The sequence below is a fragment of the Mytilus galloprovincialis genome, chromosome 6 (genome assembly GCF_965363235.1).
Source record: "Mytilus galloprovincialis chromosome 6, xbMytGall1.hap1.1, whole genome shotgun sequence".
Lineage (NCBI taxonomy): Eukaryota > Metazoa > Mollusca > Bivalvia > Mytilida > Mytilidae > Mytilus > Mytilus galloprovincialis.
In genome coordinates, this window is record NC_134843.1 from 1643053 (window position 1) to 1669205 (window position 26153).

General features: G+C 32.7%; 1 protein-coding gene across 1 annotated transcript; it reads right to left on the reverse strand.

The window, feature by feature from the left end:
• On the reverse strand, positions 1 to 26153 carry LOC143078679 (DNA replication factor Cdt1-like). The gene is made up of 10 exons (XM_076253564.1): positions 25547 to 26153; positions 24846 to 24980; positions 7679 to 7881; positions 5440 to 5637; positions 4655 to 4794; positions 3898 to 4016; positions 2741 to 2929; positions 1912 to 2031; positions 623 to 824; positions 1 to 252 (listed from the first exon to the last, which is right to left on the reverse strand). Exons 1-10 carry the CDS (start codon positions 26111 to 26113, stop codon positions 101 to 103), a joined length of 2025 nt encoding a protein of 674 aa, XP_076109679.1. The 5' UTR covers positions 26114 to 26153; the 3' UTR covers positions 1 to 100.

The window sequence follows — 26153 nt, forward strand, 5'->3', positions numbered from 1 at the left end:
CCCCAAAGACAACCATCTTACATTGTTTAACATTAATGTCACATTACATACAACATATAAAAAATATTTACAATTGCACTAAAAGTTTAAAATGCCTTCATCAACTGTCTATTGATTTATTAACATGAGCTATGAGTGTTTGTAACTCCATATTTCTGTCCATTTTGATGTACTTTCCTTTCTTTATTTCAATCTGTTTTAACCATTGTGGTAAAACTTCAATCATTAAATTTAAATGGGTTTCTACATCACCTGAAAAAGATCAATAAAATTGTAAACCAAAACCAACACCTTATTAAACTAGGCTATATTAAATCTACTATTCTTGGAAATTCAACTCAAAATATTAAAAGCAATTCAGTTTCCTTTTTCAAAAACTTGTTAGGCAGTTTAGCCTAAATGTTGTTACGGTTAAGGATCATACCTTGTTGCCCATAAATGAACACCAATCCCCATCAGGAAGATGTGGATATTTTTGTTAAAAGAAAAAGCTTCCAGGAATATTACCATTATTTTTTTTATATCACCTGGTTTGTGATTGTTCTTCGAGGTATAAATGGGTGTTAAAAGGGAGATTTAACACTACCATTATGTTGTGTGAACAAGCATGAAAACTACATACCAACAGCAATAGCTGATCTACAGCTATCAACCAGTTTAGTGACTATTTCAGTTTTCAGTAAGGCTGGTTTCTTTTCCATTACAAAATGGCCTCGGAGAATTCTCATCATTTCGGGTAATTTTTGTAACATCTTTTGTCTCTTGTCTTCTACAGGGTTCCTCATCATTGCAGCTTCCATCTTTTTGGCTTCTTTTGCTCGAATCTAAATAAATTAAATTACAATGTATCAGTAGTAAAATCATTTTCTATGTTAAGTGGGGTCAAAAATCTAATTTATCTAAACATGTGTACTAAGTTTCAAGTTGATTGGACTTCAACTGTATCAAAAACCACCATGACCAAAAACTTTAACCTGATGCTGGACCAACTGACAGACATAACTAAAGAAGAGTTATTGGTTTTAATTTTATTTAAAAATTGATAAGTTTCAACATCTGGGAAAATCAATAAAATTACTCAATCAATTTTGTGACATATTTGAGTTATTTTTCTGTGAAGTTTCAGAGATCTGGTTTGAAGTTAACACACAACAGAATCCACTTTCACTGCCTGCATATTTGACATCACAATACTGTTTGTTAGCTGGTAAAGCAAACTGACATCCCCCATACAAAAACATTCTCAAAATGTTATCAGACATTTTCATTTTAACTTTCTAAGCGTTTTAATACATAGTTTAGACTGATTTGAAAACATTCTATAATACAGGTGTAATACCACCATTGATTTCCCCCTATAAGTCTTTGTTAAATTTGCACTTTTCCAAAAAATGTGCAGAATTTATCTTTGTTTCAAATATAGAAATTCTTGGCATAAAGTTTTATCCTGTCCAGTACTATAGAAAAAAATTCACATTACATTTCATTGCATATAAGAAAATAACCATCACTGGAAGTTAACTAATCAAATTTCTCCCCTTATTTTATCTGTGTACAAGGTTTAGTCACCATGTAACCTCAAGATTAATAAATATTCTATAGAAATCCCAAATAAAAAAAATAATGGTGCTTTGAAATACCCAAGACATATGTTTATGCCACAGACATGTTTTACTGTAATAAAATGTAGGATTAATTACCTACAACTGTGAAATTCAAGGGAATATTTTTTTTCTACCTATTTTCGTATACAACCGGATGTGACGTACCATGATTTGGTGGTATTACACCTACAATGTCCTTTCATTAGAAGTTCAATCTTTATTATACATGTATAAAACTTTAGGTTTGATATTTCTATAAGTCCTTTTTTTTTCGTGAAGTCAGCTCTAGTGTAAACATATACCATACCTTTTCTAGTAGAGTCTGTGGAACTCCTCTCATTTCATTTTGCCCGTCTTTAGGTTTATCAGAAGTAACAACAGGTGTCTCTTTTTTGGTATTTGAAACATTCTCTAAAGCTTTCTCTACCTGCAAGCATTAAAGAGAACAACTGTCTCAGATATGTACTAAACTTAGAAGGTATCAATTTTAACTTATTATAAAACAGTAACAATCTTACTGACTTATAGCCAACTATGCAGTATGGGCTTTGCTCATTGTTAAAGGCCATAAGGTAACCTATAGTTGATAATTTCTGTGTCATTTGGTCTCTTGTAGAGAGTTGTCATTGGCAATCATACCACATCTCATATTTACTGACGCTTGCAGTTAAGTAAATTGAATATGCCAAAGCTATTCAAAAGTTCATAATTTTTTTTATATAAATATGAACTTAACAACATTTATTCTCTGAATACATTTCACATATTTCTTCAAACATTATTTATCAGACACAATCATTACTGAAGTACTAGTGTATAAACTGTTCATATTAATTTACATGACTCCAAAAAAATCTACTGAGTTTGTATTTTAATGTGTCCTAACAGTTTAAACAAGTCTGTGGATTCATTATTATTCGTTAGATACCAATTTTCGTGGTTTTCATGGGTACAGGGTGAACCACAAATTCAAATGTTTAACGAATTACATATTTTCTATAGCAGAGATTTTTGTTTGCAGAGATTGGCAGAACCACGAAATCAAATATCCACAAAAATGCTGGTTTTCCTCAATCCACAAAAATTGATACCTACGAAAAAATAAATGAATCCACAGTTATACTTTTAGTATTTACATTTGGTAATACTTTTCCTCTAGCATTCTCCAGTACATCTTTGGCTGTTTGATACACTTCTACATTGGGTGGCTTAGGAAGATCTGATGGTTCAATATCAGCTACTTCATCCAACCGGAACTTTGGATGCCATCTTGTTATCTTATCATCTGGGACATTGAGTGGTTTGTCCAAATTGGACAAGAATTCCTGAAGATAAAGACAAACATTAACAGACAACAGATCTCGAGTTTAAACATCTTATAATATTCATCTTATCACAAGATATACTTAATGATCTGTTGAATTGTCTCCGACTTCGTAAACATGGTTAAAAATGGTAAATTTTTACTGTGTGCACACAATTTAGGCTAAACAGTTTATTTTTTTATCATAATTCAGGACATCGATAAATGCACCATTAGTAAAGGTTTCTATGTTTATATAAAAATAACAATCTGCTATCCATTCCACTGGAATGTCAGATAACTGTATAAACTGGTTGCCTGCCTCAATGAAATCAATCCAAAATCTCCTATATACTGTACAGTCTGGATGTCCGCGCGGCTGGTGATACCGTGCATTAGCTGATTTTGTAACATAAACAAAGTAACACAAATGAAATCATTCTTGTTATTATTTGAGAATTCCGAGGTGATAAAAAAGATTAAAATTGATACATTCAAGAATTAAATAATAACTGCAATCCCGAGATTTATAATATTTGGACAATTTCCATTACAAAAATTACATCATCAGATAAAATTTGTTTTATTTATTAAAGTCAAATTTATATCAGATAAAAATTATTTTTGCTCTGCATCAATTGCAGTGTGCATGGTTCAAATTCAGCTATATTTCGTAGCAGAAAATCTTTCCTTTATTCAAAATAAGCTATTTTTGGAAGGCATGCGCGAAATCACCGAACATTGGTAGATTTCTCGGAACAGGGGTTTCCCAAATTTTGGACACACATTACACAAAATCTTGAGGGGGAAACCATACAAACAGATAATTCTATTAAATAAAAGTATGTTATGAATATGTTCACATAATATTATCCATTGTTTTGTTTTATCAGTTGAATGAAGTGGTCATAAGTCTTAGGTGTGCAGATACACCGGACTGCACCATAGTTATATATTGACAATACTGAGTGACGTTTTGAATAACCATACCTTGTGGTGTCTTTTAACAATAGATATCAACTTATTGGTGAACACAGATCTTCTTTCCAGCAAATGTTTAGCAGTGAATGTCTGTCTGGTTTTATAGCCGACAGAAGCACTCTCATTTTCTATGAAAAAATAAAATATGTGTCATCTGATGGTCATTTTATGTATGAAGATGTATTTCATCAGCTTTTTACAAAACAAGGTAAATATTAAAGTGTCCACTAAAAAGTATCTGAGAAACTTTTTACATGCGAGTTATAGGTGTAACAATTTCACCAAAACACAGATTGAAGAAGGCAGCTCATGATACAGCAATATTGTGGATACAGCAAATCCAGCAATTTTTTCCATTTAAAGGGACATAACTCTAGAAAGTGACCCTATCTAAATTCAAACTTGATCTATGTATAAATTTCACAACATTTGGTTGAGGCAAACTTAAGTTTGAGAGTGGGATGTACATACATATGGATATTGTGGATTCATGTATTTAAGTGGTTATTAATTTTCATGGATCGCTTATCGAAAACTTATTTGATTCATGGTTTTGCCAATCTCTGTATACAAAGCCTACTGAAAATATGGTATTCATTGAACATTTGAATTTGTGGTTCATCTGTTCCCACAAAACCCACGAAAATTGGTATCCAACAAATAATAATGAATCCGCAGTAATCAATGTAAAAGTTAATGCACCAGTTGAAAAGTGACAGGAGCATAATCCTAAACGATTACGTTAAAGTAAATGTTTCAGACCTACCTTGGGGTAAATGAGCTTCTACTGTGAGCTGGTATCCAGATTTCTTGTTACCAAATGCAGCAAATCCCTTCTCCTGACGAAGAGTATACACTGAAGGGTCAACTGCTTTGATCTGTCCTAAATTCTTCTTTTCAAAGTTTCTACAAATTATATAAAATTGAAATTATATTTTCTTTAATTTTACTGACCAGTCATATAAATTCCTATCCAAATCTAAATTGAAAATAGATTTATGTATAATGAAAGTTGACTAGAATTAAATTGAATTGTTTTACATTTGTTATTTTGCTGTATATGTTTGCTCATTGTTGATGACAGTACGTTTAGCAATATTTGTTTATTTCTAAATCATTAAGTCCTTAGTCTTATTGGCATACATACCAAATCTTCTAATTTTATATAGATCCAACTTCAAAGAATATATATCATCTTTAGTATGTAAAATTGTAAATAACTGAACATTTTTTCTGAGGTTGATAAAGGCAATGATAGGTTATCTGTTCATCAATAACAATTAAAGATATGTTGTACATGCTAAACATCAATCTCATAACAGTCATTAGGACAGATTAGCAGAGAATAGGTTTTACTGACTATAATGATCTAACATAATCACTGACAAGCCATTATGTATTTGATTTAAACACATTTTAGCAACTATTAAGACAAGCATGTCATACAATGCATACATTACTTTGTAATGTAATGCCTACAATTCTGATACATGTATTCACCCTTTTTATTCATTTGGTATCCAACAAATTATAATGTATCTACAGTATTACCTTTTGCCCATATCCTGAACGGCTGCCTTTAACTTGGAGAATGTACATACTTCAGCTCTGTTGTGTAACATACTAACAACTGTATCACAGTTTCTGAACATCTCTGCCAGTAGTTTGTACTTGTATGGGAGTGACAAAGTTGGTGGGGCAGGCGTGGCCAAAGAATGGAATCTTTCATAAGCAGGTGCTTTCTGTTTGCTGAAATGTACAAATAATAAATTTATATACATGTATATAAGTGAATTTTACTTTTTCAACAAAAAATAGATTTGGTAAGTTTGTTGTAACTTTGAAATGGTACACAAAATATTTGTGCATATGCATCAAACAATCACTTACTTTTCCCTAAAGATAAATAAATAAATAAAGACTCTCACTTGCCATTCACAAACACATAGCATGTAGGCTACAAATATGTCTCTCAAGTTAGATTGAGCATGAAACAGAATGTATCAAAGAGAAAACAACCTGACCAATGAGCAAACAACAGCTGAAAGTCATCAAATGTCTTGTTCTGTAGGCCTTTAAAGGCCGAACTAATTAGGGTAAATGTCAAACAATCGCCACCAAACATCTATACACTGCTTTATTGTATTTTGTGTTTTCTTATTTCTTGTAGGAGATAAAGCTACTGATAATGGTGGTGATTGTTCACAATGAAAATGCTTGTGATCAAGACACACACACACAGAGTGCATCAATGATATTTTCACAGTAAGGCCTAAAATAAAATATTTTTGTTTCCCCAATCCCGACCGACCCTGCAAAAACAGTGCTACTCATAAAATTTTATTGTCAAATTTAAGTCAAATATTATTTTATTCATTTCCAATTTTCAGGCTTGCAGGATCGTCAAATGTTGTTCAAGCTTTTTGGAAAAAATAAAATTATTTCCCTATCTTCCGACCCACACCTGGCTTGGCAGGGTCGGGATTGGGGAAACAAACAATATATTAATTAAGCCCCAACACAGAGTGCATCACTGATATTATCACAGTAATAACCTGATGTATAGTGTTGGTTATTTTTTAGAAACACTTGTATCATTAAACATAAATCTTACAGAGGTGAAGCTGCTTTAGGTTTTTTTTTTAGAAACACTTGTATCATTAAACATAAATCTTACAGAGTTGAAGCTGCTTTAGGTTTTTTTTTAGAAACACTTGTATCATTAAACATAAATCTTAGAGAGGTGAAGCTGCTTTAGGTTTTTTTTTAGAAACACTTGTATCATTAAACATAAATCTTACAGAGGTGAAGCTGCTTTAGGTTTTTTTTTTAGAAACACTTGTATCATTAAACATAAATCTTACAGAGGTGAAGCTGCTTTAGGTTTTTTTTTAGAAACACTTGTATCATTAAACATAAATCTTACAGAGGTGAAGCTGCTTTAGGTTTTTTTTTAGAAACACTTGTATCATTAAACATAAATCTTACAGAGGTGAAGCTGCTTTAGGTTTTTTTTAGAAACACTTGTATCATTAAACCTAAATCTTACAGAGGTGAAGCTGCTTTAGGTTTTTTTTTAGAAACACTTGTATCATTAAACATAAATCTTACAGAGGTGAAGCTGCTTTAGGTTTTTTTTAGAAATACTTGTATCATTAAACATAAATCTTACAGAGGTGAAGCTGCTTTAGGTTTTTTTTAGAAACACTTGTATCATTAAACATAAATCTTACAGAGGTGAAGCTGCTTTAGGTTTTTTTTTAGAAATACTTGTATCATTAAACATAAATCTTACAGGTGAAGCTGCTTTAGGTTTTTTTTTTAGAAACACTTGTATCATTAAACATAAATCTTACAGAGTTGAAGCTGCTTTAGGTTTTTTTTTTAGAAACACTTGTATCATTAAACATAAATCTTACAGAGGTGAAGCTGCATTAGGTTTTTTTTTAGAAACACTCGTATCATTAAACATAAATCTTACAGAGGTGAAGCTGCTTTAGGTTTTTTTTTAGAAACACTTGTATCATTAAACATAAATCTTACAGAGGTGAAGCTGCTTTAGGTTTTTTTTTAGAAACACTTGTATCATTAAACATAAATCTTACAGAGGTGAAGCTGCTTTAGGTTTTTTTTAGAAACACTTGTATCATTAAACATAAATCTTACAGAGGTGAAGCTGCTTTAGGTTTTTTTTTAGAAACACTTGTATCATTAAACATAAATCTTACAGAGGTGAAGCTGCTTTAGGTTTTTTTTTAGAAACACTTGTATCATTAAACATAAATCTTACAGAGGTGAAGCTTCTTTAGGTTTTATAATTTCCTTTATTGGTGATTCTATTGTAACTGTTTCAAACTTTCCAAGCTTTGGACTTTCTGCTGGGGTTTTCTTCAAGTCCTTCAAGTTTTTACTCATCTGTGACAGCTGTGCCTTGATCTCTTCCAGTCGTCCACATTTCTTTAGCTTGTCTTTAACATTGTCTGCTGTAAACTTCTGAAATGGAGATCATTCCCCTGAACAAGGATTAACAAAATTTAATAACTGCAAATTCAGATTTTTTTTGCAGTTTTTAAAACATTACAAAAATTTGTTAAACTTACAGTATCCTTACATGTTTTATTTTAATCAATTAACTCGTTTACTGTCATTCAGACTTAGGCAATTTATTAGTGTTTGGTGATTACTAAACAGGCATAGAGGTGCTGTAATCCGTTAGAAACCTGATAGTCAGAGACGCCAAGCGATGGGAAAGGCTCACTTGGCCCTTTGGGCCAGGCGAGCTAAAAAAAGAGGAAAAAATCAGTTGGAGATAAAAGTAATTAGTGAGAGTTATTTAGCACTAATAATCAGTAAGCATCGACGTTGTATATATAGTGAAAAGGCAGTTCTCCTGTGATAGATTTGTAAGATATCATAATTTGAATACAAAATTTATTTTACATGCTGACGTATAAAAATTGGATTTTTTCCAACACAATCATATGTTTGAACGTTGTTTCAATTTAGACTTGTTTATAATTTGAATACGACATATATACAACTGGATTTTATGTGAATGATTTTTTTTAATTAGTAACATATACGTATAAATATATTTCAATAGTGCCTTGAATGATTTTCTAAAAGTACACAAGATCTGGACCACAATTGCATTATCTGCACGAAATTCTGGATACTGAAAAAATGGTTTCCTCAAATGGCAGAGAGGCCACATGGGTCATTGAAAAGTAACTCGTATCAGTTGTTAATTGACTGCATAACCTTCAACACTAATAACCCAATTTTAAGGATAGATTCAACTCATATAAACTGGTGTCCTCGTCTTTAGCAAATCAGCATATAACAAGAATGACTGATGTTTTTCATATTGATAATGGTTGGTAGCTAATAAAGTATTTTGTTTGATTTTAAGAACTTTTTTCATTTTGTATAACTTTGGGTTTTTTTTTCTAATGTTTGTTTTCTCTATACTGCCTAAATATGTGTAAGCACTTGAGTTCCAAGATTCCATCAAATTATCAAAACTTTACAGATTTTTCAGATGTGTTTATATTGTGGTACATAGTACATGTAAAGAATTGAAGATATCCATAAATAAATTTATTAGATTGTTCAGATGTGTATATTGTCATTGATTGATGATCAGAGGCTAATTGCTTTGATATCTGTGGTAATAGTAGCCAATACAAAAAACAATTATATTAAATCAACAAATAAATGGATCTTAATGTCCATCACAAAGATGGAGATTAAATATTGCTTCCTGATAGTCCAGTGTCAATTATTAAATAAAAAAGCCAAAGATAAGTGTACAAGTCAAATAAATATAACATTGCAAGAAATAAATTATCTTAACTCTCCATGAATAACCAGAGAACAAATGTTAAGTTGTAGCTCCTTGTTCAGTGAGGATTAACGTGGTGCTGTGTATTGACCTCTACTGACTTCGGGACCACAAAATACTCTATCTGGTAAATAAATTTTAACTATTACTTTATTGACACTGTGTCTTCAGGAACAACTATTATCAAAACCTGACTACTTCGTGATAAGTCACTTTATGCTTAAGATACTTAAGGAGTTTATTTAATATTTTAGTGTCTATTTGTAGATTCCTGTTAGTGTTATATCTATTATATATCATGTGCATTTTTCTTGCTTTATTTGTCTTTAAGAATGTACTAAGGTGAGGTTTTGGACTCCTTGGTGTTTTTCCATACAATACAATGTAAAATAGTTTGCTCCATAACACCCATTTATTTTTTTCATATAAGACTTAATAGCTCATGAAAGGTCATTTACCATAATTTTAGAAGATTCTTGATTTTCTTTCTTTTGTTGTTAGACCTAAATAATACCAATGCAAATATAAGGTAAAAGTCCAAGTCAGCCTTTTCCCGCCATATTTTAAATCTGAAATATCTCAAAAGGGGGGTCCATGACCTATCAATATTTTTAGCTTATCTTTATCCTTAATTGATGCTCTACCAGCTTATAGTATCAATTTTAGTTTCTTAATTTCTTAATTTTTACGTAACCTCACCTAAGTACATCCTTAAATCAATATATATAAGTTAATTAAAACTTAAACATGTTGAACATTAACTATCTTGTAGCAGTCATTTTATATTTTTCGGGAAAATAATTTCTTAACCTGCCATTTTTTAATAGGATTGTATATATAACATAGTGTGGAATAGTATTTTCGTAGTGAAAATGAACCCAGAGATATACGAACGTGCAGACAAACGTATTAGAACATTATTGAACATTCCTGATTGGTATTTGTTAACAGAAAGTGACATTCATACTTTTGCAAGATATTTCCGTCAGTCTGAAGGAAGTCGACAATTTGTTTATTTTCTGTCAACTGTATTTGGAAACGTTCAACAGTATATTTAAAATGTCTGACAAGGACGTTACGTTTATAACAACAGCTGAAAGACAATCGTTTGATAAAGTTAAGGCATGGGCCAGTGTTATGAAACTAACAGAAGCAACCGCCGATGCGGTCTTGGAGCTTGGGTTTAGCAGCATGGAAGCATTATCTCTCATCGAATTGGAGGATTTAGTAGACTTATATCACTATTGGTCAAAAGAAGCTGTTGTTGAAGGCAATAAAAAAGACTTCTTCGAACGATATTAATGCGGAGTTTGCGGAGACGGCATCAACATCTAGGATTACAAAATGGCGAATTTGGGAATGCTTCCGGTGGAAGTAAAGATGGCGGCTTCCGGAGACCGATCCAAGATGGCGGCGCCCATGGAAATAACAAAGATGGCAGCTCATTGGAGGATTATTATATACAAGCGGTGATGAAGCAATTAGCTTCCCAACAGAAACAACAAAAACTTTTACCTGCTGCAGTGAACTCAGTTGTTAATGACAATTCAATGAACAATTTAGGTATAGACTCTAATATATATCTTGGCAGGATCCTCAAATTTATTTGAAATCATCAAATATAGACTGTTAAATTGATTTTTATGATATTTCGGATTTTGTTTCATATGATTCAGGGGGAACCAGCATGCCTTGAATCCCGGACTCTATGTCAGTGGTCTAGGGCAAATTTGTCCATCATGTACAAATTGCTCAGCACAGGTGAACTGACACAGACACAGGTGCTTGATTATTTGTCATATACTATGAGATTTTACCGTAACGGTCAAACCCAGTTGATGAACTATATATTTAATTGAAGGTGAGTCAGGTAAATCCTGTGAGGGTTGTATTATAATGACATACTTGAGCAATATGAATTATTTCTCTTGCAGAAGAATATGTTGAGAAAAAAATTATGTTTTAAGTTTCCATTTATCAATGAATTATTGAATCAGCACTGAAATGTAAATATTTCTTCTAATAATGTATAAACATAAGGTTTTAAACTATAATGAGTTATATTTCCATATTTTTTTTTAGACACACTGAGAAAGACATAGGATTGGCTTTAGAAAATGAAGGAAAAATAGTCTAATTTTATTCAAGACGTAGGTGAGAATTGAATAAACATATATATCATATGTTGTAGGACGATTATCATCATCTATAATAAAAAAAAAGAGGAAAAAATCAGTTGGAGATAAAAGTAATTAGTAAGATTTAGCACTAATAATCAGTAAGCACTTTTTTTTTCATCGACGTTGTATATATAGTGAAAAGGCAGTTCTCCTGTGATAGATTTGTAAGATATCATCATTTGAATACAAAATTTCTTTTACATGCTGAAGTATAAAAATTGGTTTTTTTCCCACACAATTATAGGTTTGAACGTTGTTTTCAATTTAGACTTGTTTAAAATTTGAATACGTCATGTGGTATTTTTGTTTAAATAAAAATTGAGTATTAATACACAGTATAGTGAAATGCAATTCATCCTTGTGATTGCATTGCTGGTTATCTACAACATATTAAGTTACTTTATATCAGGATACGGTCATTTATGGAAATGAGTGTATCCCTAGCTTTGTATGTCAATGTAAACTTTTTAACCAATGAGAAGATGGGGTTTTCTTAGTTGCTGCTGTTGAAATCTTGTTTCCTAATCGTTTAGTGAGATTTAGTTAAGAGAACCAATCAAAATAGAGCGCTCAATTTAAAAATGTCCAATCAGATGGTTAATTAATTACTGTTGGTTCTTTGTTCCAACAATAGCGCATCTTTATAGGCATTCAAGCTAATTCAGTTGCATGAAGCAGAAGCATTATATTTTTGCAGTTGGAAATTTTCAAATTACGAATTATATATGTAAAACTTCGTTTATGGATAGATCGTTTCTACCATGGATAGTGAAAAATTTGTAAGAACATTTCTACGTATCCAGGAATGGTATTTGTTGTTAACTCCAGAAAAAGTGGAAACAATTAAATCATACATCGTGGAATCATCGGCAGATCGTGCTCACGTTTACTGGAGCATTACCTTAGACTGTGCAGCATGTTGTAATGGATGCTATTTTTGTGGTTTCACAAAGGATTTGTGCAGATTAGTCGGGATTTAATGTGAAATTTTGATCACATTTGGAACAATACCGCGTTTGCTTAAATTCATTTAAAGACTTGCAAAAATGTCAGATAACAGTAACAGCGACCGTGAAGTAGAGATCTTTGATGACAGTGATCGGGTAAAATTGTGGGCAGCAACTATGAAATTAAACCATAACACCTCATTGGAGTTATTGAGACATGGATTTGACACTATAGAGGCAATTTCGATGATTGAGTCAGAAGATATGCCAACTTTCAAAATCCCGTTAGGCCAGCAAAAATTTTTGCTAAGAGCGTTGCAGAAAACTTTCAAGACCGGTCAAGACGAGAATGGTGGAAGTATTTCTAATGGGGCGACAATGCACAACACTAGTGAGGGCGGAGGCGGAGTCACAAGAGAGATTGGAGGCGGGGTTTACAATAAAGATGGCGACAGTGGTATTTGCGTAAATATCCAAGATGGCGGAAAAAGCTCTTCTGTAAACATTCAAGATGACGGCGCCCATGCGTACATAACTAGAGCGGACGATACATATATCCAGGAAATTATGAAAATGATGGCAAAAGGACAATAATGGACTTCCATTCAATGATTTAACTGCTAAATCCTCTCATACTCAAGGTAGAGACAACAATTTGCTTATCAATGACATTTTTTCATGGTCACATGTTATGACATGGTCTCTGTCTTCTTTTATGACAGAGAGAACAGGTGTTAACAACACCAACACAAATTTCGCTGGTGTATTGATGTTCCCCACCTTCAGACAGTATTCTTACGGCCCAGATTCCGGGAACCCAACAAAGTTAATTTGCCTATTAATAATAAGTCTTGGGGGAAAGGTGCATCTAAAACAATTGGTTATGCATCTCACTCCAATGCTGGAAAGGAGATATGTAGAAGATTTAAAGGAATAAGGGGTTGTCAGTCTGTCTCTTGCAAGTTTGAACATGTTTGTTCTGTTCCTTGGTTGTAGCAGAGATTGAGATTTAGTTAGAGATCCAATCAAAATAAGGCACTCATTTCAAAATGTCTAATCAGACAGTTCATCAATTACGATGGGTTCTTTGGTCTAACAATTGCCCGTCTTCATAGGCATTCAAGCAAATACAGTTGAATGAAGCACAAGCATTTTATTTTTTGCAGTTGGAAATTTTTAAATACTAATAATTTACATGTAATATTTTGTTTATGTATAGATAATTTTTCCCATGAATAGTGAAAAATTCGTAAGAACATTTTTTACGTATCCCAAAGTGGTATTTGTTAACTCCATAAGAAGTGGAAATAATTAAATCATACATTGTGAAATCGTCGGCAGATCGTGCTCACGTTTACTGGAGCATTACCTTAGACTGTGCAGCATGTTGTAATGGATGCTTTTTTTGTGGTTTCACAAAGGATTTTCCAAGGCAGAAAGCAGGTACGTCCTATTAGTCGAGATGTAATGTGAACTTTAGATCTATATTTGTTGTGAGGAACTTTACCATGTTTGCTTAAATTTATTAAGAGACTTGTGAATATGGCAAAAAATGGCAACAGCGACCTTGAAGTGAAAATCTTCAATGACAGTGATCAGTTATGTTGTGGGTAGCAACTATGAGGTAGAATGATAACACATCATTGGAGTTACTGTGGCATCGATTTTTCACAGTGAAGCTGTTTAAATGATTGAGCCAGAAGATATGCCAGCAAAAAGTTTTTCTTAAGAGCGTTGGAGAAAACTTTCAAGACCAATCAAGAAGAAAATGGTGCAAATATTTTTATTTGGCGGCAATACGCAACACAAATGAGATCAGAGGCGGGTCACCACAAGAGTGATTGCAGGAGGGATTTACAATACAGATGGGGACATTAGTACTTACGTAAATATCTGAGATTGCAGCAGAAGCATTTCAGTAAATATTCAAGATGGTGTAGGTCATACGAACATTCCTAGGGCGTAGAAATATATGTAGGAAATTATGAAAATGATGGCAGTGCAAAAGGACAATAATTTTTTCACGAGAAGATCTGCAAATATTTTTAGAATCTGCTAGCTTTGATCCAAATGTAAAATATTTTGATTTCACGGATTCTAAAAGACAAAATTAATGAAATATTTCTAGACTCCAAGATATTTGAAGCATTCACCATATTTGAAGTGCTTTTTTTATTTATTAAATAAGTATTTTATTGAACAATAGATGACTTAGGGACGACATCAAAAGTTCAATGAAGGATAAAAAACTTAATTCACATAGTTTTTTCACTGACCCCCACACCCCCCCTCTTAACTTAATTTGGGAAAAATTGATTGACCAATAGGGATATATGTAAAATCGATTTTAGATTAACAAAACTTGCAGCCATGTTGACCCCCCACCCCCAAACTATTTGATTTAAGTTTTTTATCCTACATCGATCTTTTGATGTCGTCCCTTAGAGGCTTCCACGAGAGAACGGAAGTTCGTAACTACCAAAGGTCATTACGGTCATGTGACGCCACTGGTCAATTCTTATAAGCAAATCTCCAAAGTTTTTTACAAAAATTACCAAATTAACAGTTTCGTATGTGTAGGAAAATAGTATATTTAGTGCAGGAACTAACAGTGTTTCTTTTTAAGTGAATTTTACGCGTGGATGTATTTCTAAACGAAAGAATTTATTGATGAAAACAGTTACGCTATAATGGCGACGGCCGAACGAGGCCACACGTCCAAGATGGACAATTCTCCTCGAGATGAAGAAATGATAGATGCAATAAAGAGAAGAACTCGTGAGATCTATCGAGTAAAAACTGGGAAAGCCAGCGAAACACCACAAAGGCCTGTGCAACAAGATGTTGATGAAACAGGACCAAGTGATATTGGTAACATTGGGGAGAGGTCAACCGGAAATGACCTTACAATGCACCCATTGTGGGATAAAATATCCAACATGGCCGATGTAAACAAACGGCAGATAGAATCCCATACAGAGATTATTGCCAATTTGGCTGCTAATATGCTTACCGTGCAGGACGCGGTTACCCAGAAAAATGTCCAGAAAACGAAAACAAACACAAATACACAAAAGGACAAACATGACAACGAGGTTAACCTCATAAACAATAACAATCAAAGTGATCTGTCAGATAATGCCCTAAATGGTCTGGAAGATATTTCCGACGATGACGATGATGAGTTAAACAGTGATAACATTGTTGACGCAAATGACAATGCCGAGAATAAAGCATTTCTAGACGAACTAGAAAAAATGTATGAAGAACCTAAGAAATTTGGTGACAGTATAGATAATCAGATGGCTAAATTAGTGGACCAGGCTATAAATAAGCCAATGAAAACAGAAACACTAACAAAGTTAGAAGAACAGTATTTAGTTCCAGAAAACTGTAAACGCCTCCAGGTTCCCAAGTAAACAAAGAGATTTGGAGAGGGTTCAAGAGTAAGAAGCAAAGGGATCCAGATTTGGCACTACAAAATGTGCATAAATGCATGACAACTACTCTTCTAATGGTAGTTAAGTCTTTAAATGTAATAAAATCTGGAGGGGACATGCATGAGGTCAAAAACACAACAAAAGACATGTTTAAAATGTTAACTCATGGTATATATACATCAAATAGAAAACGCAAACAGCTAATAACGCCAGGAGTTCCTATTAAATATAGGAGGGTAACAGATGTGGACACACCAGTTACAGAGTACCTTTTTGGGGACAATTTAGACACAAAATTGGAAGACCTTGAAAAAGAAAACAGGAGGATAAATAAACTTAGCTTTAATGACTCTTTTTTAGAGGGACGCAGAGTGGAGAAACGTCCAGGACCTCCATGGCAAAAACCACCCTATTTTCAACCAAAGCATGAAAAACTTCTGGACAAGTACATGGACAGAAGGGCAACAAGAACAAGAAGATGAAGGCCGGATTTCACAACAAAGACAAACGTTAAGTGTAAGTGATAATATAACAGTGATAAACACAGTAGACAATTTTACAGGTGGGAAATTAAAATCTTTTGTAAAAAATTGGGAAAAGTTAACAAGTGATGCTTTTATATTAAATGCAGTGAAGGGATACAAGATTGAACTAGATGGGACAAGATCCCTAATGCGCCTTGAAATGAGGAACTCAAAAGTCACGTGTAAACAAAAATTCTCTGTGTAGTGATATTTGACACTTTTCTATGATAAACAAGTGACTGAGCTTAACCATTTGAGTTAATTTAGAAAGTAGGGGAACACAGAATAAATGTGTAAAATCTATGGAGCTATTAAATGTGTTCAAAGTATTAAATTTTCAAAGAACTTTTTGTGTTAAAAATGGGATTATTTACCATGAGGAGCCGCATCACAAAAGGATACTCAGGGTTTGCTAATTTACGGAAAAAGTAATCTCACTTCGTACCCCGAAAATTTAACCACATATGTCAAAATGTCTCAGCTTCGAAACGAGCCATCACACATATCCAAGTTAACGATATGGACTGAGCAACAGAAGAAAACGTTACCATTACGGCCTATGGAAAAACTAATGCGCATCTGTACCCAGATGAAATACCAAAACAAAATTTTAGACCATCTCCAATTGTTTTTAATGAACAAGAAAACAATTTGATATTAAGTATTAATGCAGATGGAACTTGGATAAAGCATTTTGCTTATATATTTAATTACCGGCGCCAGGAAGTTCCCTTAATCCAATCATGATTGGAAATTATAATTTCTGCAGCCCTATTCTTTTACTAAATGGTATTTTTGGTATCTAGGATGATAGCCAATCAATGTTCTTGATTTATTTAAATTATCCAATCAGATTGTTAATTACAGTCATTTTTTTTTATCACAAACGTGCTTGATCACTTTTGAATTTGCACAAAGCAAGTGCAGGCTGTTTATCATATTCCAGTTGCAATTTAATTTTATTTATCACTGGAATTATTTGAAAGCTAGACTTTTTTAAACATGTTTGTTTAAAATATGACGTCTGAAAGTGTGTATGTTTGTGCGGAACAAATAAGAAATATTTTTAATATTCCGGAATGGTATATTTTCTCTAATGCTGAAATTTGCTAAATGGTCAGAGAACTTAAAAATTGTTGAGGATTCTAACAAGCTTTTATTGGTCATTATGTATGGATTGTGCAGTGCAATGCAAGGGGTGCCTATTTTGTTGAGAAATTCTTAAATTGTGTGATATTCACAATCAATATTCCTGACAGGCGTGAGTGTGAAGGATTTTATATTGCATTTGGATTTATACTTTGAACACTTTCATCATTAATAAACTGCAACCATGTTTGAGTCAGAAAATGTGGAAATTGAAAACCTGATGATTGAGCATTCTGACATTGACGGTGTCAAAAAGTAGGCGGCCAGCAAAAAGGTCGACAGGTGAGCTAAAAAGGAAGGGACAGCAAAAGACCTTGCTACTGACTTCCAACGCAACATGATTAGACACAAAAAGAAAACTCAGAACTAAAAGCAGCCAGGAATTATCTACCCAACTTGTGTTATAGGGTAGTTTTTGTATTTAAAAGATTTTATGTTAATTTTGTTACTTAATATATTTCATTTTGATATTATAATAGGAAAATTGTAAAATTATTATGTCAGGTATATTATGTTCTGTCAGCATGTCACTAATTACTAATGGCTAAAGTAATATAATGAGTTTTATCTTTTAATTAGCTTAATTATATTGACACTATTCCTATTTTTTACTTTTGGCAGTTTTGTAGTAAATTTTTGATTACTCAAAAAAAGTTACAAATTACATAAATTTATAGTTAGTAATACTCATCATAATTTGAGTTTTATTAGATGTGCTATAAATTGTACCGTCAACTTTTTCAAAGCAGTCACAATGTAGTCATGATGTAGTCACCAGTTAGTTTCTCTGTAGTATCCAGATAGGAGTGCTTTCAAAGCCAATCAGGCTCAGCTACTTCAGGAGATACCCATACTCAAAAGACAGCTCAACACAACCGTTACTGTTTCAAGCCAGACAACATTAATTTGAAATATTTCGAACATTTTGGACTTTAACTTAAACTGTGAATGGATTAGTGAAATTAGTGACTTTATTATTTGGAACATTAGGACTTTATTTGTTTGTTAATTGTTTTTTTACCAAAACTGTTAGAACAGTACAACCCAGACAAGACAGGCCTACACTTTATAAAACTACTGAACAGCACTCTAACGAGAAAAGACGATGATATTCCTGGCAGCTAATTAAAGCTTCTAGACAGAATCAATACAATGGTAGCATACAACATGACTGATATATAAATAAACAGAAATTACAAAACACTTATTCTTTTAAACAAATTATAAAACAATACTTGAGACAGTCCAAATATTCAGTCTGAAATGATTGCAACTATTACTCTTAGAATGTATGCTTTTAATGATTTGTATATACTATGTCTATTTACTACAAGCAATCTGTAACTGTTTTATATCTTTTAATCATGGTACATGTACATTGAACTATTATGTCTATACAATTGTGTTTATATGTTGTATGTTTGCTTTTTTCTCTTATTATTATCATTTTGTTTTTACTTGTATTGTATACATGTATATGAGGGCCTCAGGGAAGATTAGTAATTGTAACTAACTGTGTTTACCCTCTTTAAATAAAGAATTTATTATTATTATTATTATTATAGGAAATTGTCAAAGAGAAAGACATAGGAGGCACAAATTATCAAATTGTAAAATTATAAAAATTACAGGAATTCATTTCCTTTTCAGGTATATGGTCACAGATCATGATGTCTGTACCTAACAGAATGAATGACGCTAAACTTAAAAAAAACTTATTGGGTAGGCTTTACTTAATGAACTTGTTTCTGTCTAAATCACAAACTAATGATGGACTGACTACAGAAGACTGCAATGCAACTTTGTAAAGACATGTATCAGATGACACAAGTGATTTATGCAGACATAACTTTCAGAAGAAGAGCTTTGATACAAGCTGAAATTCAACCCAAATATAAAGCTTTGTGCAAGGATGATGTTCCAGTAACTCTTAACATAACTATTGGCTTATAAAAAACTTCATTTAATTTTACAATTAATACATGTTTTTGCAATTGCTTACATACTAACTACTTCCTCCATGAAGTTTCATTTAACCAATCAAGGTTTGGGATCATAAATTCTGCAGCCCTGTTCTTTAATTTATTGGTATGATTGGTATCTAGGATGCTAGCCAATCATTGTATTTGATTAATTCTGACTATCCAATCAAATGGTTAATTGATGTCTTTGTTTTACCAGAAGCGCTCTTTATGAATTATCACTTTTGAATTTGCATAAAGCTTGTGCAGGCATTTATTCTAATGTCGCTGTTTAAGTTTGGACTTTATATCAGTTTCTTGATGTTTGGGACTTACATGGTTATATGAATTATGATACCTGATTGTGTTTATGAACATAATGAGCAGCGAATAAGAAACATTTTTAATATACCGGAATGGTACATTTTTTCTAATGTCGAAATTCACTATTTCGCCAGATCCTTGAAAAAGTGTGAAGGGAACTTAACAAGATTTTATTGGATTATTCGATTAGATTGTGCAGCATAAATTTGTGCAATGGATGTTTATTTTGTGGACATATCATTCAACTTAGGCCAGAATTTTTTAATTTGTTGGTTTACGGATCCGCCGATCCGATTTTGCCGATTTCCAGAATAAAAATAAAATTCACTTTTCATGCTTTTTTATTCCCGCCGACCGTAACAAATGCATTATCCCTAAAAAATAATTAAAATACTCGTTTTTTATGAAATGAAATGCATTAATCACTATTAAAATTGATAACACTTTCTGTAGTAAAAAAAATAAAACTTCCAGTTTACGTTTCTAAAAATAGACAAATCAATTATAACTGACCTTGAAATGTGGTTTGCGCAAATAATTTTGATAAAACGAAACCTGTGTTTAAAACCAATTACAAAATCAATTCGTTTACCGTATTTGTCATCAGTCCGTAAGATGCATCATCTGATAGAAATAGACTTGTCCAAATGTGGACAGGTAGAAGACGTCAAGTTAAAGTACTAAATATTAACAAATCATTTGAAATTTTCTTGCTTCATAGATCATAAAAAAATATCGTCCATTTGGCCAAAAAAAACGGGAATGCATGACAACAGATTAATCCGATATTCTCGTTTTTTTCCAGTGGACGAGTCCATTACGTTTGTTGACATGTGTGTTGAAACTTATTTTTCGTACGACGTTTTTACATTTTTTCTTCTTTATCAGTTTTCGTGCTTGAAGATCGTAATTCACCAAGCCCACCAAGTTATCGGGAATTGATTAAGAGCTACGCGAATCTGTTTTTCATGTTTGTGAAATGACGATATCTGTGCAGTCCCCGTCCACTTTTTGTTTACGGGAAATTATTAGAATGTCATGCGATGTTTATGACAGCTGATTTCATCGAACTAAAATCTAAGAAATGATGACAAAATAGCATATTTATTTTCTTTTTTTGCCGACCGACCCGACTTTTTCATTGATAAAATCCGTAAACCAACAAATTAAAAAACCCTGGCCTTAGTACATCAAAAACAAAGTACACAAGGCCAGAATAAACATGATAAAGGACTATTATCCTGTATCAATTTTTGCAAGAAGATTAATGTTTTAATACAATTCCAAAAAGATTAAATTTTGAAATGTAGTTCGGAGAACTTAGACATTGCATATCCTTAAATCGAACTTTCAGATGTCAACCGGGTGAAGAAATGGGCATCAAGCAAAAGATCAATTAATGAACTAACAGTGGCGGAGTTAATTAAACTCTGGTATGACTCTATTGTTGCGCTTTTGTGCATTCTGCTAGAAGATTGGTGAAAAAGAAAATCCTTATTGGTCAGCAGCGTCTTGTTGTTCGAGCAGTTACTCATCATCTTCAACCCTATTTATTATAAAGAATTCAATTCAATTATGTGCCAATAGAAAAAAAAGAAACAATTTATATAAATTCGACATTTACATTACATTTGTCATCTCTATTTTGCAAGCCTTCAAGCGAGCACCATGGATTTTTCTTCAGTATTATTTGTTTTTTGTCATTGCTTGTCAGTTGTTAGTAGTTCTTGCAGCCAGATTTGTGATGTAGTTATTCGTGGTATTCAATAGATTAAGGTAATTTACAACTATTTTTAAATTTCCCAATTTTTAATTCATTTTTAGCATTGGTGCAAAAAGATATCGCCAAAGTAGCCAATACAAAAATAATATTAATAAATAAATAAATGGATCTGAATGTCCATCACAAAGATGGAGATTAGATAATACTTCCTGATAGCCTGGTGTCAATTATTAAATAAAAAAGCCAAAGATTAAACAATAAATAAATACATATAAAGTTTCACCCAATTCTTTCAACCAATCAGGCTTAGCAAAGTTTATTTTATCTAAAATTTCCATAATATACTAGAGACCAGTTGAAGCTCCTTGTTCAGTGAAGATTGCTGTGGTGCTGTAAATTGACCTCTGCTGCCCTCACTGATCATCATATTCATAGGACTACAGAATACTCAGTCAAGTTATTTTAGCTGAATCTCTTTATTGACACCTTGACTTCATGAACTAATATGACCAAAACCTGACTACTCAGTGATGAGTCACTTTATTGGAGTGCTTAATATGCCTAAAGGGCTTATATTTAATATTTTAGTGTTTATCTGTAAATGCTTGTTATCTTTATATATCATGTGTATTTTTTTTACATATCTCAAATCAAATGGCTTAGACATAATCAAACTCTGTGGTATCAGTACTGATGGGGCATCAGTTATGACCGGCAAAAAAACAGGTATTGTAGTAAGGTTCAGGGAACATGTGCCAACACTTACAGGGGTACACTGTGCAGCACACAAGTGTTCATTTGCAACATCACAAGCATCTAAATCCATAACAGAACTCTAATCACATTCTAGAACCGTATCAAACATTTGTCACTACTTCCTTAATAGTGAGTTACAATCCAAAAAACTATGTCAAATTCAAAGTCTCCTCAACTTGCCAAAAATGAAATATGTAGAAGTATACTCCATGTGCAGACTAAGTTTAGATTGTGCCATTCAATATTAAAAGGAAGATGTGGTATAATTGCCAATGAGACAACTGTCCACAAGACACTGTATATGTTGGGTGTTTATTATTTTTATTTGACATTGTTGTATCCTATGGGAGGTTATAATTAGACATCTTTTATTTTAATTAATTATAAATATATGAAAAGTAAAAGCTTTAACATATGGTAGCTATTAAGTTTGAACATACAATTAAAACTATTATTGTATATTCAAACAATGCTAGCTGGTCATAAATTCAAGATGAAAGAAGTCCTTGACACAAGATGGTTGTCACATGATAAAGCAGTGACTGCTATTAAATTATGTCTCCCTGCACAAATTGCTAGTTTAGAGGGAGAAACCAGTGAAAGATCAGATGCAGCTCAGCTGTTATTGCAATGTTTTTAAAGACAACCACATTTGTTACCTCAATCTACATAATGTCGGACATTCTCCCACACCTTGCAAGATTATAACAAGAGGCTGTCACAACGACAGCAAACCGGATTTATTAATATTTATTTGTGTCCTGGCAATATCACAAGAACCATTACTGATGAATGGTGAAAGTGAAAATCGTCAATATCAAATTTGACCTCCATTTTGTCATCAGTATCAACATCTTAAAATTTGAAAAGCTTAGATTGAATGGTTCATGAGTAAATGCAACAACGTGAATGGAAACGCCATTTCACAATCTTTCAAGAACCATAACTCCTGAACAGTAAAAGTCAAAATCGTCATAATTGAACTTGACTTTTAATTTGCCATCAGTAACAACATATAAAAATTTCAAAAGCTTTGGTTGAATGGTTCATGAGAAAATGCACGGACACGACTGGAAACACCATTTTTCAATCTTTCAAGAACCATAACTCCTGAACGGTAAAAGTCAAAATCGTCATTATTGAACTTGACCTCCATTTTGTCATCAGTAACAACATATTAAAATTTGGGAAGCTTAGGTAGAACAGTTCATGCGTAAATGCACGGACACGACTGGAAACTCCATTTTTCAATCTATCAAGAACCATAACTCCTGAACGGTAAAAGTCAAAATCGCCATTATTGAATTTGACCTCCATTTTGTCATCAGTAACAACATATTAAAATTTGGGAAGCTTAGGTAGAACAGTTCATGCGTAAATGCACGGACACGACTGTAAACTCCATTTTTCAATCTTTCAAGAACCATAACTCCTGAACGGTAAAAGTCAAAATCGCCATTATTGAACTTGACCTTCATTTAGTTGTCAGTAACAACATATTAAAATTTTAAAAGCTTTGGTTGAACGGTTCATGAGTTAATGCACGGACAACATTTGATTCCCGCCCGCCCGCCCGACCGACCGACCGCCCGCCGTACATCCCCAAATCAATAACCGACATTTTTGTCACAAAAATCCGGTTAAAAATCATTCCAAGTGAGTTAAATATTAATTCTTTTATCAATTCAATATCTATTATCTTAAATCATTTTTCAAATTAAAAAAGTACAGCTCTATGCTTTCTTACTTAAAATTAATGTGTTGACATATATATGTATAAATTAACTAGCTTATGTCAATTAATAAATAATTTCAATGAGTGCGGTAAATTCATTTTCTGAAAATTTATAATTGATTCTCTTGTGTCAGCAACACAGAACACCATGACATAAGTGATCGAACAAACACTCTGGACAGAGCATGGTGTTAGACTTATGCAGTCAGAAAATTACAACTTTCAAAAGGACCCTTCCTATAGAATGTGGTCCAGAACCTACATGTACACAACAGATTTCCAGACACCCCAGTTCTGGATGCAGCAATTGGTCTTATTTTCTTCAACAGCTGATTTTGAAAAGTTGTTTTTTTTCCATTTGTTAACATAGTTAAATCTTTATTTTTAAACATAGTTAAAACACCTTTGAGTGACAGACTATTCAAAAAAAAAGGGTTGAAATGAATTGCTTAATACATGTAAATATGTCAATTGGAAAAATTTGTGGTGACCTATAGAATGTTGGAATAATGTGTACATGGCATTAATTTGTAATACCTATGGCAGACTGGATTATTTTTATTATTGTTTTCATTAATTCCTCTCATCTGTGTCAGATGAATACTTTGAAGTTCCATGGCAGACTTGTATGAATTGCTGTACCTCTAAATTAGATTGGTGTACGATTTGAAAGATAAATTATATAGTGTAACTAATTCTGAAAAAGAAGCATCAAAGATCACTTTGATATACACCATGGACCCACCATGCATAATAAATTTTCTGGGAAGGACACTGTATATATTTGAAGTTTTATTTTTATTAATTGACCTAGTTTATACATGGTACATTCAGAATCTCCACTTATTAATTATCTAAAAAAATAGAAATTTACCTTCTCGATACTACCCAGCAGCTTAACCTTTTCAATAGTTTTCTTTAATCTTGGTGACATAGGAATATCTTTACAAGTAGAAGTTTCTGGTTTGTTTAACATAGGAGTCTGGTCTTCAGATACATTGTCAGCAACCTGAAAATAAAAAAGAAAACTATACAATTAATTAATTTAATAACATCCCCAAATCTATTAAGACAAATTCACTTTTTTATTCTTAAAATATCATATATTTTTTTAATAGTGAAAAGGCTCTAGTTATAGAATTGTGGAATGAAACAGTACTTCTTCTACAGTTCAACAGAAAATTTATAAACACCTCAAATAAATGTGCTGGTATAAAAGCAGTGCTTTAATGAAGTTCGTAAGAGTAGTACCTTCATGACAAATATATATGGTAAAAATTCTTTCCAAATGACATCATCAGTAATTTTTGGTGAAGATAAATTGTAATTTACTGTTAAGATGATAAAAGTTTCGCCAGATTTTGAGGACACACATAATTCATAATTTTTTTGAACTTAATGCTTACAATAATTATTCAATACCTCTGATGAATCACGCTAAGAATAGTAAGACCAATCACAATAAAATCTTGACCTATTAAAAAATTTGACAGTAACACATGCAGGTAGTTGAAAATGACCGTTTGACACCTGACAATAAAGGGAATTCATACCTTCTTTAATGTTATATAGTACCTGTTTCAGAATTAATTGTTTTCTTGCTTTAACCTCTGTTCTCGGATTATCTTCAAAGCATTTCTCTGGTGTTTCTTCAATTTCTACCTTCTTTGAACCACATCTTGATCTTTTCTTCGATCCTTGGGCCATTTCACTGTCAGAGTCATTCTGTTCTTTGCTTCTTTTACTAGGGGTTAATAAAGGTCCGTCATGTTCATCCCATGCCGAGGTTACTTCTTCCATGACCTGACGGTATCCATCTTTATCAGACTGATGATGAAACAAATCTTTCAACAAGGGTTGATTTTTACTTGCTAACGATTTTGGAAGTCGTTTCTTTGTGGATCTGTTGGTTCTAGATGAAGATTTTGCCTCGGGCATTGTTTGCAACACAGCATTTTCAGGTCTTGTATCCTCAACGTTTGCACTGTTGTTCACTGTTTGTTGTGGTGTTTTGTTTGTTTCTTGTACACTAAATACGTTTGCGACTTCATTAGTTCCTCCCAGTTTCCTCCTTTTGGAAGGATTCCCCCCGTTTTTGTTTTTTCTAGTGGAGAAAAAATCGGTTACGTGCGCTTGGGACATTGTTATGGTTCTAGTTTGGCGCGGTTGAAATCACGTGACC